Consider the following 15,286-nt stretch of genomic DNA (forward strand, 5'->3'; position numbering starts at 1 on the left):
AGCGCTCTTCTTGCAGAAACTAAATATTATTTTCTAGCTAGTGAAAACTCTTTCTTTGGCTGGGAGCCCAACATCAGCTTTTAACTGAGAGTCCTAAATTTTAGTAGCATGACAAAAATATGAAAGAATGATTAACAGCAGAGAGAGGTTAGAGGACAGCAAATCAGCTCTATTGTAGAATTAAAGACTCTGAAGCACCTGAGCTTTCCCTACTTTTTATTTTCTGGCTTCTCTAGTCTGTTTTATTGAAGTTCTGTAGTTTTGCCTTTGAGCACTGGGGAACTTAGAGTATTGAGAATTACAGTACTCTCTGAAAAGCTAAGACTACTTAAAGTTATTATACTATAATCTGTAATAGCAGTGAAAAAACCAAGTTCAGGACTGACATTTGACTAATGTCTCAAGGCTAGTATGTCACCTGCTGTTGAGCAGCAGATAGGGAGTGTGTGTTCCCTTCTGATCTTACCTCTGGTATTTATTTTTTTTTGTCAGTACAGTATTAATATAACTAGGTTGCTGTTTCATCCTGAGAAGCTGTCTCCTTGCACAGGTGCCTTTGTATTTTTGAGACGAGAAAGAACAAATGCAAAAAAAGAAGCTTTGACCAAAATGGTAATATCAACTTCTAAAATGTCTAAAATGTGTGTTTATTCCAGAAGAACTTTGTTCTAAATTGTAGTTCATTTGGCATGAAAGCATCTTCACACTGATATTTGGCTGCATGTTTATGATCACTTTTTTTTTTCCCAGAAAGGTCACTCATGAATCTTATGCATAAGTTAAGAATTCTGTTTTCCAGGTTTTTGTGTGTTAGTAACTATTTCTTCCATGTAAAACATTAGCCTTGCTGTTACATCAACGAGCAAGGATGGAGAGATTAGCAAAGGAACTGAAGCTTGAGAAAGAAGAGCTCGAACGCCTGAAGTCCGAAGTCAATGGTATGGAGCATGATCTAATGCAGAGGCGGCTTCGAAGAGTTAGCTGTACAACTGCAATTCCAACAGTAAGCAATTTGTTAGTATTTTAATTCAAGATACAAATCTATTTTTTTATGTTTTGATGAACTAAAGTATTATACAAAAAATATTCTTGGGTATAAAGTCATCTATCTTTGGAGATTATTTTTTAAGTTCTTGGCTTGTCATAAGTCAGTTCTTATAATTTAAGAAACAGATATGTGTCCAGCTTTCTTAGGGTTCATAACAGAATTTCTGAAACTTCTATATATGTGCTTTTTTGGATCACAGAACGGAATAGGCAGTTACTTTCCTAACAACCTATAAAAGTGTATGTCCATTTAAAGGGCCTGAGCCATATGCAGCTTGGTGTTCATGAAGCAAAGTTTCACATTTTTTTAAAAAGGTATTTTGTTGTATTGAGGTATTTTGTTGTTTGAGTAGCTGCATGTCATAGACAATCTATTTTCCATTTGGTATATGCAGGATGTGCCAAGTAACTTTGCAGTGGCAGTGTTGGCTCAAATAGTTGGCATCTCTCTCTCCTCTTTTCCTTGTTGATTCTTCCTGTCTGTGTGACTTCCACCTGCGAGTGGCTCTAGTCCAAACGTCTGTATGGCTCTGATAAGAGAATTCATCTGACTGAAAAATAACTTCCACTTTGTGCAGTTGTTAACCAGATCAGTTCAGACTTACTGTGTTGACATAAACAATGCACGTGATTGTAGGCTGGGAGGCATAGTAGGGGCTGTTAGCTGCTTAACTAGTGTGGCTGCTGTATGTCTCACCTGCATGTGGCAGGTATGTTCCTGGGAGGAATACAGAGGCATTGTCCGAGCATGCAAGGATGAGAGGTTGGGAAAGCCAAAGCCCAATTGGAGTTGAATCTGGCATGAGATGTCAAAGACAAAAAGAAGGGTCTCTGTTAGTACATAGGTGACAAAAGGAAGGCTAGCAAAAATGTGGGCCTGTTGCTCAATGAGACGGGGAACCTGGTTACATAGGACATGGAAAAGGCTGCGATACTGAATGCCACCTTTGCTTCAGTCTTTACAGGCCTTCAGGAATCCTGAGTCGCAGAGACCTCAGGAAAAGTCTGGAGCAAGGACGGTATACCCTTGGTGGAAGAGGATCAGGTCAGGGAATACTTCAGCAAAGCAGACATACATGAGTTCATAGTTCTGGATGGGATGCACCCATGGGTGCTGAGGGAGCTGGCAGATATCATTGCGAGGCCATTCGAGATAATCTGTGATTGATTATGGTGTTTGGGAAAAGTGCCTGAAGACTAGAGGAGGGCAAGTGGTACTCCAGTCTTCAAGAAGGAGGACCCAGGGAACTACAGCTGGTCAGCCTCACCTTGATCCTTGGGAAGGTGATGGAGCAGCTAATCCTGGAAACCATTTCTAGGCATATGAAGGACAAGAAAGTGATCAGCCATAGTCAGCATGAATTCACCAAGGGGAAGTCAATCATGACCAATTTGATAAACTTCTAGGATGAAGAGAGTGTCCTGGTAAATGTGGGAAGAGCAGTGGTTATTGTCTACCTAGACTTCAGTAAGGCTTTCAACGTTGTCTCCTCTAAAATCTTCATAGAGAAGCTGATGAAGTATGGGCTGGATGAGCAGACAGTGAGGTGGATTGAAAACTGGCTGAACAGCCAGGCCAAGATTTTGGTAGTCAGTGGCACAAAGTCTGGTTGGAGACTAGTGGTGTACCGCAGAGGGGTCAATACTGGGTCTGATCCCATTTAAATATCTCCCTTAATGATCTGGATGATGGGGCAGAGTACCCTCAGCAAGTTTTCTGAGGATACAAACTCAGAGAGTTGTGCCCATTCGGAGGGGCCTCAACAAGCTGGAGAAATGGGCTGGCAGGAACCTCATGACATTCAGCAAGGGGAAGTACTAAGTCCTGCACTAGAAAGGAACAACCCCATGCACCAGTACAAGCTGGGGGCCCACCAGCTCGAAAGCAGTTTTGCAGAAAAGGCCCTGGTGGTCCTGGTGGAGACCAAGCTGAAAATGAGCTAGCAATGTGGCAAAGAAGGCTAATGATATCCTGGGCTGCATTACAAGTGTTGCCAGCAAGGAGACAGAGGGTACCCTTGCCCTTTATTCGGCAGTAGTGAGGCCACACTTGGAAGTATGGTGTCCAGGAGTGGGCTCTCCAGTACAAGAGAGAGCTGTGGTCATATTGGAGAGTTGACTGAAGGGCTCCAAAGGTGATTAAGCATCTCTCCTGTGAAGACAGGCTGGGAGAGCTGGGATTGTTCAGCCTGGAGAAGAGAAGGCTCAGGGGGGATCTTATCAAAGTATATAAATACCTGAAGGGAGGGTACAAAGAGGATGGAGCCAGGCTCTTTCCACTGGTGGTTGGTGACAGGACCAGAGGCAATGGTCACAAACTGAAATACAGGAGTGTCCCTCTGAACATCAGGAACCACTTTTTTTGTTGTGTGGTTGACTGAGCACTGGCACAGATTGCCCAGGGAGGTTGTGGAGCCTTCATCTGTGGAGATACTCAAAAGCTGTCTGCCGTCTGGGCAGAGGAGTTGGACCAGATGACCTCCAGAGGTCCCTTCCAACCTCAGATATTCTGTGATTTTGTGACTCTGTGATGCTGGAATGTATCCTAAGATAAGATTGTTATTCCTACATATGTGTTAATAATCACTGCTGCTAGCATTGAGAAGGCTTTGTATTTCAGTAACTTAGGGTTTCTTAATGATATAGAAATATATGGATTTAAATATACTGGGCTAGAAGGTTTGGCATGTTGGAGCTTCTTGGGGTGTTGCAAAAAAATAAACTTCTGACCTTATTTAGTTATAATCATGTAATAATTAATGTGAGCTGCAGCTCGTATTCTCTTTCCTAATCATCTTGATGTAAACTCATGTAGGAAGTCACCACTTTATACAGGTTTATAAGGTGTATGGTTTTATAAACTTGAGCTCAGCTATGTCTTGGTACTAATTAATTTTAATACTAAGTAACTTGTTCATTTTTGTTGGTTTGGTTTGTTTTCCTCCTCAAATAGAAGAATGTTTTTTGAGGGAATAAATTGGGTAGGGGGAATGGCACAGACAGTGGAATCTTGGCTGTTTTTTTCAGTGCCTTATCTATACTCAGTTTCTAATAAAGCTGTTAACAAAGACGTAGCAATGTTATTTCTGTATCAGATATGGTGCTGACTTTCCCACAATTACTGTTTTGGGTTGTTTCTTTCTAGCCTGAGGAAATGACCAGATTGAGAAGCCTGAACAGACAGCTCCAGATAAATGTTGACTGTACACTGAAAGAAGTTGATCTCCTTCAATCTAGAGGTATAAAATTGATTTTTTTAAAAAAAAAACCCAAACAATTTATATACGGGTGGGAGTGTTGAGGGTAGGAAGGCTCTACAGAGAGATCTGGACAGGCTTGAATCGATGGGCTGAGGGCAACTGTATGAGATTCAACCAGGCGAAGTGCCAGGCCCTGCACTTGGGTCACAACAACCCCACTCAACGCTACAGGCTTGGGGAAGAGTGGCTGAAAAGCTGCCTGGCGGAAAAGGAGCTGGGGGTGTTGGGCGACAGCCAGCTGAGTATGAGCCAGCAGTGTGCCCAGGTGGCCAAGAAGGCCGACAGCATCCTGGCTTGTATCAGAAATAGTGTGGCCAACCGGACTAGGGAAGAGATCGTCCCCCTGTACTTGGCACTTGTGAGGCCGCACCTCAAATACCATGTTCAGTTTTGGGCCCCGCACTACGAGAAAGACATTGAGGTGCCGGAGCGTGTCCAAAGAAGGGCAACGAAGCTGGTTAAGAGTCTAGAGGACAAGTGTTGTGAGGAGCAGCTGAGGGAACTGGAGAAAAGGAGGCTCAGACCTTATCACTGTCTGTGACTACCTGAAAAGGAGGTTGTAGCGAGGTAGGTGTCAGTCTCTTTTCCCAAGTAACAAGCAATAGGGCAAGAGGAAATGGCCTCAGGTGGCTCCAGGGGAGGTTTAGTTTGGATATTAGGAGCATGTCTTCAGTGAAAGGCTTGTCAAGCATTGGAACAGGCTGCCCAGGGAAGTGGTTGAGTCACCATACCTGGAGGTATTTAAAGGATGTGTGGATGTGGCACTTAAAGAGGACATGGTTTAGTGGTGGACTTGGCAGTTGGACTTGATGATCTTAAGGATCTTTTCCAACCTAAGTGCTTCTGTGGTTCTAATATATTATGTGCTTAAATGTGGATGCTTGCACTCTTTGAAGTTCAATTTTGACTATCAATATCAACTTACCTCTAAAAGGTATCTTTTTCAGTTGCAGCCTGATAAACTTGACTTGCTAATATTTCTGTTGGCCAAGTTAAATTACATTACCAAGGAAGTGGCAACTTAAAAATTACTTTGTCAAGAGCAAATTAGAAAGAACCCAACTCCTTAGTGAAGATTCTTAAATTTTTAACTTTTTGCTGACAAAGGTTCTGACCAAGTAATACAAAATAGAACTACAGGTTGCAGCCAGGAAGTTGTCAAACAGAAATCTACCGAGGTCTTTAAAAGCCCGCTTTCTGCAACAAAAACTTGACATAAATACAATCAAATAGATTAGAATATACATAGTCCTCCTTTTTTACCAAGAATGTGTCCTACAGAAAGGTTTGTTTTCACATTTTTAAAGCAATACAGAATGTTGAGCTGGAGTTGATTTTTCAATATGGGATTAGCCTGCTGCAGATCAACACAAAGCTGAAAATGTGTAATGAAAGACTACTCAGGAAAAAGCTAATATATAATGTCATAATAAAAAGATGTATAAAACCTGAAGCCTCTAGATGTTCATATCACTGGCATAGGGATGTAAATAACCTTTGAGTTACACTTTCTTACTTTTCTTTTCTGACAGGGAACTTTGATCCGAAAGCCACATGTAACTTCTATGATAACATAGAGCCTGGTCCTGTTGTGCCACCAAAGCCATATAAAAAGGGTAGGTCAACAAACAAGCACCATTACCCAAGATGCACTGAGAAAGCTTTTTCCCGCCCCCCCCCCCCCTTTTTTTTAAAAACCACTGTGATGACAGGACGCAATTCTAATTATTATAACTTTTCTCTATATATAAGCCAAACCAAAACATTTTTATATGAGAGTAATAATCCTGGCTACAACTTGTTTTCCTCAGGCACGTTGTTGAAAAATTAATATGTTGTTTGTAAATACTGTTATTCACTATTAGAAAAAGAGTTGAAAGTATACAAACTTTTACATGTTGACATGAGCTTCCTAATTATGTTTTTCAAAAATACTTCTAGGTTAAAAGCTCTGTCAGGTTTGCTTAGCTCTCTTCTTACATGTTGTTAGGATTTTGTAGTTTAGTTGGGATCTGTTATTGCAAGTTTAGTTGGTCACAGCAGCTTTTTTAATTAAAAATATAAATGCAAATTTATATTTTAACATGACTGGTCACACTTTACCTGTTTTTTGTGCGGAGTATGAATTTCACAGTAGCCCTGAAGTTTTAGCACAGCAAGAGCTTCAGACATTTTAAGGACCAAGACAGAACAGAATTTCCTCACATAGGTCTAAAGAGATAACAGTGTCCCACTTGTACAAGTTCATTTCTAGTTTCTAAGATTTTCTGTGTTAATTGTATAGTATCTAGGATTCATATCCAGCTTAGGACACGTAAGTTTTATGTAAGCACAGGAGCTATGTATTTAGTCTCACTTTTTGTCCAGTGAAGATTCAGTCAGTACATCCCAGAGTGACTCAATTCATCCTAAGTAAACACCTAGTCACCATGTATCTCAGTTGCTCTCTGAACTCCACTGCATTCAGTGGTGATTTTGAAGCAGAATCCTACCTTTTGTCTCTGATATCTTTGGACCTTTTTTTTTTTCTTCTTGGAATCTGTTAAAAGAATAGTTTCAAATGTTAGTGGAAGTTTTTAAATGCATTGTGTCTTTCTGCTGAAATAGCCAATCTGTGATCCTGTGCTCTGATACAGGATAAACAGTGGTCTTTTCTCTGAAATTTAAAAGAAAGAGAAGGCCCAGAACTACTGATCATTGTTCAAAAAAACCAACAGATCAGTACTGGTATGAGTTCCCTGTGTAGGTGGTAGTGTTCAGGAAAGACAGTAGCAGCAGGTGAGCAGTGGCATGAAGACAGCTGCCTGGATTCGTGTTAAATTGCAGTGGTCATGTGGTTGATTTAAGGCACTGCTACTTCATGATGCTTGAAGAGATTCTCTTAATTACACTAGCCTATTTGATTTATTATTTCAAAGCAAAATGACAAATGTGCAAAACTTGCATGAAATAAGTGATTTTATTTGGCAATTGAAAAGATAGTGTCTTGTAAGGATTTGTACAACTTTTATGACCAGCTTCCCAGTTTTGTCTGTCAACTTATTAGAGGTCAGTTTTAAGGCTGATGTACTGTATTCTGAGCTTAACTTTTAACGTGGAGTCGTCAAAATACCTTTTTCTTTAAAAATTTCCTTAATTCTTAGCTGTTGAAGGTGTGGGCAGACGGACACAGGTATGGGCAGACAAGGATCTGCTCTGTGCTGCCACCTGGCTAGAAAACAGGAATGCAGTCTAGTGCCCCCACTACTTGCTTGCTTAGAAGGAATTTGTTGAGGCCAAGCACTGTTAATGTGACTGTGCAACTTCTGGACTGGAGAGGGTTTACATCTAAGCAAGGAGATCACTTTTATTTTCTTCAAGTATGTCTCTGAAGACAAACCTAAGGACTGTTTGCACTAAGTTTTGTCATCAGCCATGATCTGCTAGATTTGTTAACAAATGACATCAGCATGTACGCTTTGAATTACAAACTGAAGTCCTTTTTTACAATGTAAGTTCTCTTTTAATTAAGCTGTTCTGCAGATGTTTGTTTAGCAGATGGGTATCTTAACCTTACCTTCTAGGTACATGTGTTAATGCTTCAAATATTAACATTTTGTAAAATGCTGTGTTTCCACATTGTCACTTTTAGTAGATAACCTGAAGTGTTGAGGTGGTGGTAGGAGACATAGGAAAACCTACTCTTTCCATGGGTTAATACCTAATGTATGATTTGCATACATGCTGATTTTATGAATGAAAACAGACTTCAGTGCTGTTTCACATGCACACATCCCTGCTGCAAAGCCCTGAGGAAGAAAAACAATCATCTTGTTTTGAAACAGGCCTACCACTTTATTTTTGTATTGTATTTTCTTCAGCCTGGATAAATGCTAGAAGAAGATGCAGAAAATGTATCATCTGTCAGACTGTTTGAAGGAACTAAGTTAGAGGTAGTCTTTCACTTCAGGTAAAGTAGGGTTATTGGAATTTAGAATTTGGTAATGGACTGCTGTACATAAACCTATGAAGTCATTCCTTAACAGGATGGTGTTGCAGTGCCGGTAACAAACTTTTCAGTACATTTTAAGCTATTAAACCTTTAGCGATTCAGTGACCTAACAGTGGTGACTGCTCTTTTTGTTTTTAATGTAGTATGGTAAGTGATTCTTTACAGAAGTGAAATACTTTAAATACTCAGATTTCATAAGCTGAATTAGAAGTGCTTTAACAAAAGACCTTTAATGTTACTGAAGTGGGAAGGTTTCCACATTCATTTTTAGATAGAATGTTAAATGAGGTGACAAACCAGTAGCATGATCTTGCCTATCATCCTTCTCTTCCAAAATAAGAAAAAATGTTTTCCTTTTACTTTTTTTAGAGCATCAAAACAGCTCCAAACAGACTCCACGGACTCAGCCAAGAGATGAAGACTTTGAAGGGGCTCCATGGAATTGTGATAGCTGCACCTTTCTAAATCACCCAGCACTAAATCGCTGTGAGCAGTGTGAAATGCCACGATACACCTGAAAATCAGGAAGGGGCTGCATTGGGTTGAAAACAGGCTCTCAAGCCAACAGCTGTAGGAGAAGGAAACATGGGGAACCTTTCAGTCCATCTGCCCGGCCTTTGCCAGTCAACAATCTTCATATTGCAAGGGGTGGGAGTAATGTGTTCAGATGTTTCTGCTTGTGCTACACTATAAATAAATTAAGGGTAAAATTCTTTCTTATCCCATTGCATTGAGCAAAGCAGAAAATGAAACCTGAAAATGTAAAAGGATTAATTTTGGGAAGAATGTATACAGGAAAGCAAATAACTACTGGCATTTAGTCCTGTGGTTATACTTACTGCTTAGTGGCTCAAAAAAACCCCCAACAAACTGGTTTTTTTAAAGAAATTGTAGGACTCTTAGTAATGGTGTGAAATGTTACACTTAACCAGAAAAACTGAAGAGCCAGAGCTGACTTTACCTGTCCACAGCTAGCTGGAAAACAAAGGATCCCTGTGCTTCTAGATTGTAAGCTACTGAAAAAGAAGACAGGTAAATGCAATGCTAAATTTTTGCAATGTATAAAAAACAAGGAGAAGGTTATTTGTAACTGCTGCTTTTTTTCAGGGTAACTTATGTCTACAAAAAATTGCTGTTTGAAATAGTAACCTAAGGTGACTAAATGAGATGCCGAATGAGTGTTACAGAGAGTTTAATCAGAGGTAATTTTTTACAATCCCTTTTGCTTGTACAGTGCTCACCTGGCTGTGTCAACACTGGTAATAAACTAAGAATGAATTCTACCATACTACGGATGAAAATACTGCTGCATGCTTTCATTAGGCCGTCGTGTTTCAAAGCTAAAAGTATGCTTTTATATACAACAATCTTCTAAGCCTGTGCTGTGTGGCAGCACAGTGACATATGCCAAACACGGACTACTCCAAATTTGGTTTGAAAACTAGAGCTCAGCCATGGTTGTGTATGAGAAGAGTTTGTACCCAGTTCCTTAGGCCTTTTCAGCTTCCAATTTGTGAAGAATTCATGATGTTTACAGCACAGAAGGTACTTTGTGCCCCAGTTCAAAGTTAGCTGAAAAATAATGAATCAGCTCTTCAGTAAAGGTTTATTTGCACATTGTTAATAAACCAGCCTGTATAAAATAGCAGATGCCAGATCTTGAAAAATTACACACTGCGTTCTTTTTATTTTGTTCAGGAAATATTTGCCGTAGGTTGAAGAACACAAGACTTGCAACTGAAAATCATACTGGTACTTTTATGCATATGATATACTGTATTATAAAGGTGATGTTCAATTTGTTTGAATGCTTCAGGTTGCTGTAATAAAGCACTCAATACTTGTGAAATCAAACTTGGGTTTGGGCAGCTGAATGATTATGTTACACAACTGTGCGACTGAGTAGGATGTTCTTGTGTACTGGTCAGAAGCTGGTACAGTGCATTTGAGTTTTTATGGTATAACTTTGTCAAGATTGAGATGCAACAAAGTACATCAGCTGAGTTATGGTAATTGGCTTTGGTGAGGCAAAATGTGCTAGCTAAACCTTACCAGAAGAGATTTAAACGACTTCATTTTACATTGTTCTTAGCTCATGGCAGCCACATCCATATGGTCAATTACCACAATTCACTTGATGTGTGATAACATGTTAAGCTGTGGTAGAACAATCATGTGTCTGAATCCTTATTTAAAATCAAGCATCGTTTGTAAGGGGTGGGTGGAGAAAAACTCATCTTGACTGCATTGCTCAATCTGGTGTCTTCTCTCCCTGCAGTTTATAAAGATAACAGTAAAAACCAAACTGTGATCTTAGATGAGAAACCAATATTTTATCTGGCATTTTTCAATATGTTCTTGCACTAATTAAATCTTCAGCATAATTTTAAATAAGCTAAGAAATTCCAGCAATCAATTGTATACCACTGATGAGCAAATTAAAGTCAAAAGCATCAGAGCTAGTTTTCCTCCCTTCCCTCCCTTCCCTCCCTTCCCATTTACTATGTGGGGAGCTCATCACATGTGCAGAGGCATAAAAAAGTTACTGTCAAATGAAGTTAGAAGGCAGGTAATAATTTTGTTCATGTAAGTGGACAGTCTTGACAAAACTGAGATAAACAGAACACATGAGCAGAGCATAATACCTAGGATAAGCAGTACCGTTGCTGTTATCAGCTGTATAATGAACTCCTCAAAACAATACCAGTAACTTCATGACTTTTCTATCATGATGCCTTTGCCTCTGTATTATTTCAATTTTCTGTTCATTTGTACTTCTGTTGAAGTTCTAGAAGCATTTGTTTTTGCTGGAATTACAAAATGATAGCAACTGAAATGCCAGTCAGCAAATGCGAGTAGGTGTGTCATGCATCAATAGAGTTGTGCCGTTTTCAGACAGAATAGATGCTGCCTTTGAAGGGGGGGGAAATGCATGCAGTCCAATAATTCCCTGAACTGTAATAACCATAAATGGAGACTTGCTAATCTTAGTTGTAGCCTCACCAGAGAAAGAGAAGGAAGGCTGCCATGACAGCAAGATACTTTTTGGAAGACTGAGTGAGTGCCATTAAATTGCCGTTAAATTCCTTCATACCAATAATTTTACTCCAGTTTTTTAATTACTCTTATTTGTTGCTTCTACAAAAAAAAAACCCCAAACCTTCTATTGTATTCTTTTACTTGTAAATGCCCATACTCGGACATTAATAGCAAAGACTTTACATGGTGCTTGAATATTTCTAGTTTGTTAGAATGTAAATTGTATTTTGAATATTGGAAGATCCATTTTCCTTCTGAAAGCAGGTGATGCCATTCACACCCCAACTGAATTGTAGATTATGCCAAAAAGATTGGTTTGTGTAATATTTATTGAATGCACATAAAACCCTAATGTCAGCTGGCATACAAAATGCACTGTATTGTATAAAAAGTGTGTGTGTGTGTGTGTGTGTGAATGGTGGGATGCTGATGCCATTGTGTTGAGTTAATGCACTACTTGTGTTTTCTTTTTTCCTTAATGACTGAGCTTTCCCTCAACCATGCTACTAGATTGGTAGAGTTTGTAACTGACTTGGACATTCAGATATTCAAAATTATTTCACTGTTCATTGAAATTTTATAAAGCTTATTTTATATTTACTGTGCTATTAAGATGAATTCCCTTTAATTATAGAATACTACTGTAGTTCTTTCAAAGTTTATTTAGAGTGGGGCTTGTGGAAAATGATTCAGAATATAGTAAACCAAAAGAAATCCTGAACTTTGGATCTACTTCTAATTTGATGTAATTATTAGTCTTGTTTGGGTGAAGAGGAAAGGGGTGGGAAGTCAAGCAAAAGGAAGTACTTTGTAAAATGTAGTCTTAGATCAGATTGAATTGTGTATCTGTGTGTCTGTGGTATGTGTGTGTTTCCCTTGAAAAATGGGAGGTGTGGTAAAAAGGTGTAATAATTCTTAAAAGAGCTGGTCTCAGTACTTTCTGATTATGATATGCTACTAAATCACTTTTTTTAAAAAACAAACCTTTTCTTTCAGTTACTTTATCTATCCCAGTTATACATCTCTCATTTCAATCTCTCAATACTTTTACATTTAATGATTGTAAAACCCCTTGAAACTGAAATAAAAATACCTGAGTTGAAATGGGGACAAAACAAAATTAAAACAATAAAGAATGTTTTAAAAAAGAATGTGAGAATATTACATGTATTAAAAACAAGCTTGTCATCAGGGTGATAGTTTTTGTTTTAAAATTCAGTGGTATACCCTAGAATGTGAAAATTACTATCCTGACAAGAAGTGAACTGTTGGAAATAAACAATTCATCAGCTTGTTTCATACCACAGAATTTACATGCTCTGTACTACAGTGGTTCTAAATCCCATAAAGATGACATGAACAGATATCACATCTCATAGTCAGTACTGTCTCTATGTGCTGCTGCATTTGTTTTGTTTCAAAATGTCAATATTATATGAAGCTAGACATGACTGAATTTTGCCAGATTTCTTCAGTTTGGGGCTTTCATTGCTCTTTTTGTCCATAAATATTAATGCAAATATTTTTCTTGGTTTTGAATAATCAGAAATCAATGGAGTTAATGCAATATTATAATCCTGGATTTTCAGTACCTTCGAAACCGATTTTAAAAAACTGTGTTCTTGAAACTTATTTATTTATGGTGGCACCAGTGTATCTAATCCATATTTCCTGCTGTGTGAAACCCTGTTAAATTTTTTTCATTAAAAAAAAAAGACACGATCTTGTTTAATCCTGTATATATGGTGTCTACATTCTAGATTTGTGTATGCTGTGAATGACCTTATTACTAAGAGATGAAATTGTATAAAAGCATTCAGAGGCTATGCATGCATGGTACCTCCAGAAAGTGCATACTCCAAGTTGCAGATTCCTGCAAAAATAAATTAATAAAACTAAGCAAACATCACATCCTGCATTTGTTCTTGTATGTAGTAGGAAACATTTAAAAAATACAGCCTTTTTGCTTTCATGATTGTTTCTGGTCTTCCGCTTGACCCCATAGCTATAGGAAATTTGATTCACGGGCTTTTGGGGTTTTCTTTCTGGTGATTCTCATTAGGCAATTGCTGAATGTTGAACTGGGGTCCAAATCCTGTTCCTGTGAATGTGGACAGCTTGTATAAGCAGGAGTGCCATATAGATGATGGATATTCTGTGCAGCTTCTGGTGTAGAAACAGGACATGGAATGTTCAGAGTGTGTAGTTGACCTCATCGCTTTTATTTTTGAATGGAAAGTTGTTGGAGTAGCTTTCCCTACTATAGCAGATGATCACCTTTTGTTTGCCTTGATTGCAGGCATTCCTGCTCATCCTCGATAGTATTGAGTATCTGAATTGCAAAAGTCCATCTTCTGCTATAACCCCTTGCAAAAAGGTGCTGCTCTGGGAGAGGGGGGAGAATTTGAAATGAGTAAATCAGTACACAGGCAATTTATTAGTATATCTTCTCAATTATCTTGATTGTATCAGATCACCATCATCTAAAACTTGAAAGCTCTGTAGCTGTGCTACAGCTGTGTTTTGTTCATGTACAGTTTCAGTTGTTGAACAAATTCTGGTCTAACAAATCTACCACAACTTTGGTTTTGAACTTTTGTCAACAAACGTGTAAGACTTTAAGTTTGCATTCCTTTTGCTAAATTGAATTTTTATAAATTTCAGGATAGGTTTATATTTTAATCAAGCATTTGATTCTTTCACTTTAGAAATCATTGCAGTTGAAACTTTTTTGATTTTTTTTTTTTTAAAAAAAGTTTCAAAGCTTTAAAAAGTTTCACAATGGTAAGTAAGGTACTTGTAAAATACATTATGCTAATGGCGAACACACAAAGCCAAAAGACACTAGATCTGACAGCTGGCGGTGGCCACTATTATTGTTGTTTTTCCTGTGAAGTCAGGAGGAGGAGGATCTGCCTGAAATAATTGCCTAAAACTAGTTGATTTATTCAGAAGAATTGCTTGGTTTTGACAGTACCACACCATGTCTTAAACCTTAGACTGATGATTTGTCTTGTGAGCTGGTAAGTATTCCGGGAATTAAATGCTGATGCTTCTAATCAGTCAAGATGATTCATAGTGCTGGGTAAGTGCTGTATATTCTGTAATTGCACCCTCTCTAAATACACTTTTTGGAAGGAGATGGCTTCGGTAACTAATTTCACCCAACAGCTGGACTCAGATGATTATATATTAAATGGGTTACCTGATGTTTTGTGTTAACCTTGTAAAATTGTTAAGAGAAGGGGCTATGTTAATTTTTAGCTAGAGGGTCTGTGATTGTGACATGTTCTAGTTTGACAGTAAAAACCGGACAGTAAAAGACCCATAAAAAGCCTCTTGCAGGAGTCACACTTTATTTTACAAAATATTCAATTTCTAGTAAACAGTTATATTTTGATTTTAAAAAAATAAAAAAAAAAAAATACATTCATAAAAACTCCACTCTGGAGATAATTTCTTTCTGGTTAGGTAAGACTTAAAACCTTGCACATATTTGCTGATTTTACAAGTTCTGTTTTGAAGATTTTGACTAATTGTCCTTTATTTCCAAACCATAGTGATCTTGTTGAAGTAAGTCTTCCTTGATAGGTTTGGGTAAAAAAAAAAAAGGTAAATACAGTTCTGTTATTGCTTTAGAAACAAAACCAAAACATCTCTGGATGAAAGGCAGCATGGGTGCTAATGGATTTTTGACTAAAAGCTTCTTCATTTTTTTTGAAAGGAAAATGTCTAGGCATGTGAGAGTGTTTTTTGCTTTTTAGGAAAAATACGGAATATTTCAGGAAAAAATCTGCTAGGTGAGGACGGTTATTGTAGGTTTGAAAGTGACATTCTGATTCCCAGCTGGTACAGCTAGTCAATATGTTGTATAACAGTCAGTACCAAATTGTGGCATTGGTTACAAAGACGGGCAGTGTGGCGTCTTTCGGAAGCATTTAACAGCCGT

The 15,286-nt window shown here is 38.3% G+C and overlaps 1 protein-coding gene across 6 annotated transcripts in view; it reads left to right on the plus strand.

Moving 5' to 3' along the window:
• Nucleotides 1–13,246, plus strand: part of TAB3 (TGF-beta activated kinase 1 (MAP3K7) binding protein 3) — a 47,493-nt gene extending 34,247 nt beyond the window's left edge. For 4 of the 6 annotated variants that reach the window (XM_074814604.1, XM_074814606.1, XM_074814602.1 and 1 more), the window contains 4 exons: nucleotides 843–1,003; nucleotides 4,193–4,286; nucleotides 5,840–5,923; nucleotides 8,668–13,246. In XM_074814604.1, coding sequence (XP_074670705.1) covers nucleotides 843–1,003; nucleotides 4,193–4,286; nucleotides 5,840–5,923; nucleotides 8,668–8,816 — 488 coding nt within the window. In that variant the 3' untranslated portion in view covers nucleotides 8,817–13,246. Of the gene's footprint in view, nucleotides 1–842; nucleotides 1,015–4,192; nucleotides 4,287–5,839; nucleotides 5,924–8,167; nucleotides 8,574–8,667 lie in introns of those variants that run through there. The other 2 variants (XR_012621925.1, XM_074814603.1) reach the window with 2 other exon arrangements.
• Nucleotides 13,247–15,286: the final 2,040 nt, after the last annotated feature.

Source organism: Strix aluco, chromosome 2 (genome assembly GCF_031877795.1).
Source record: "Strix aluco isolate bStrAlu1 chromosome 2, bStrAlu1.hap1, whole genome shotgun sequence".
In the NCBI taxonomy this organism is placed as follows: domain Eukaryota; kingdom Metazoa; phylum Chordata; class Aves; order Strigiformes; family Strigidae; genus Strix; species Strix aluco.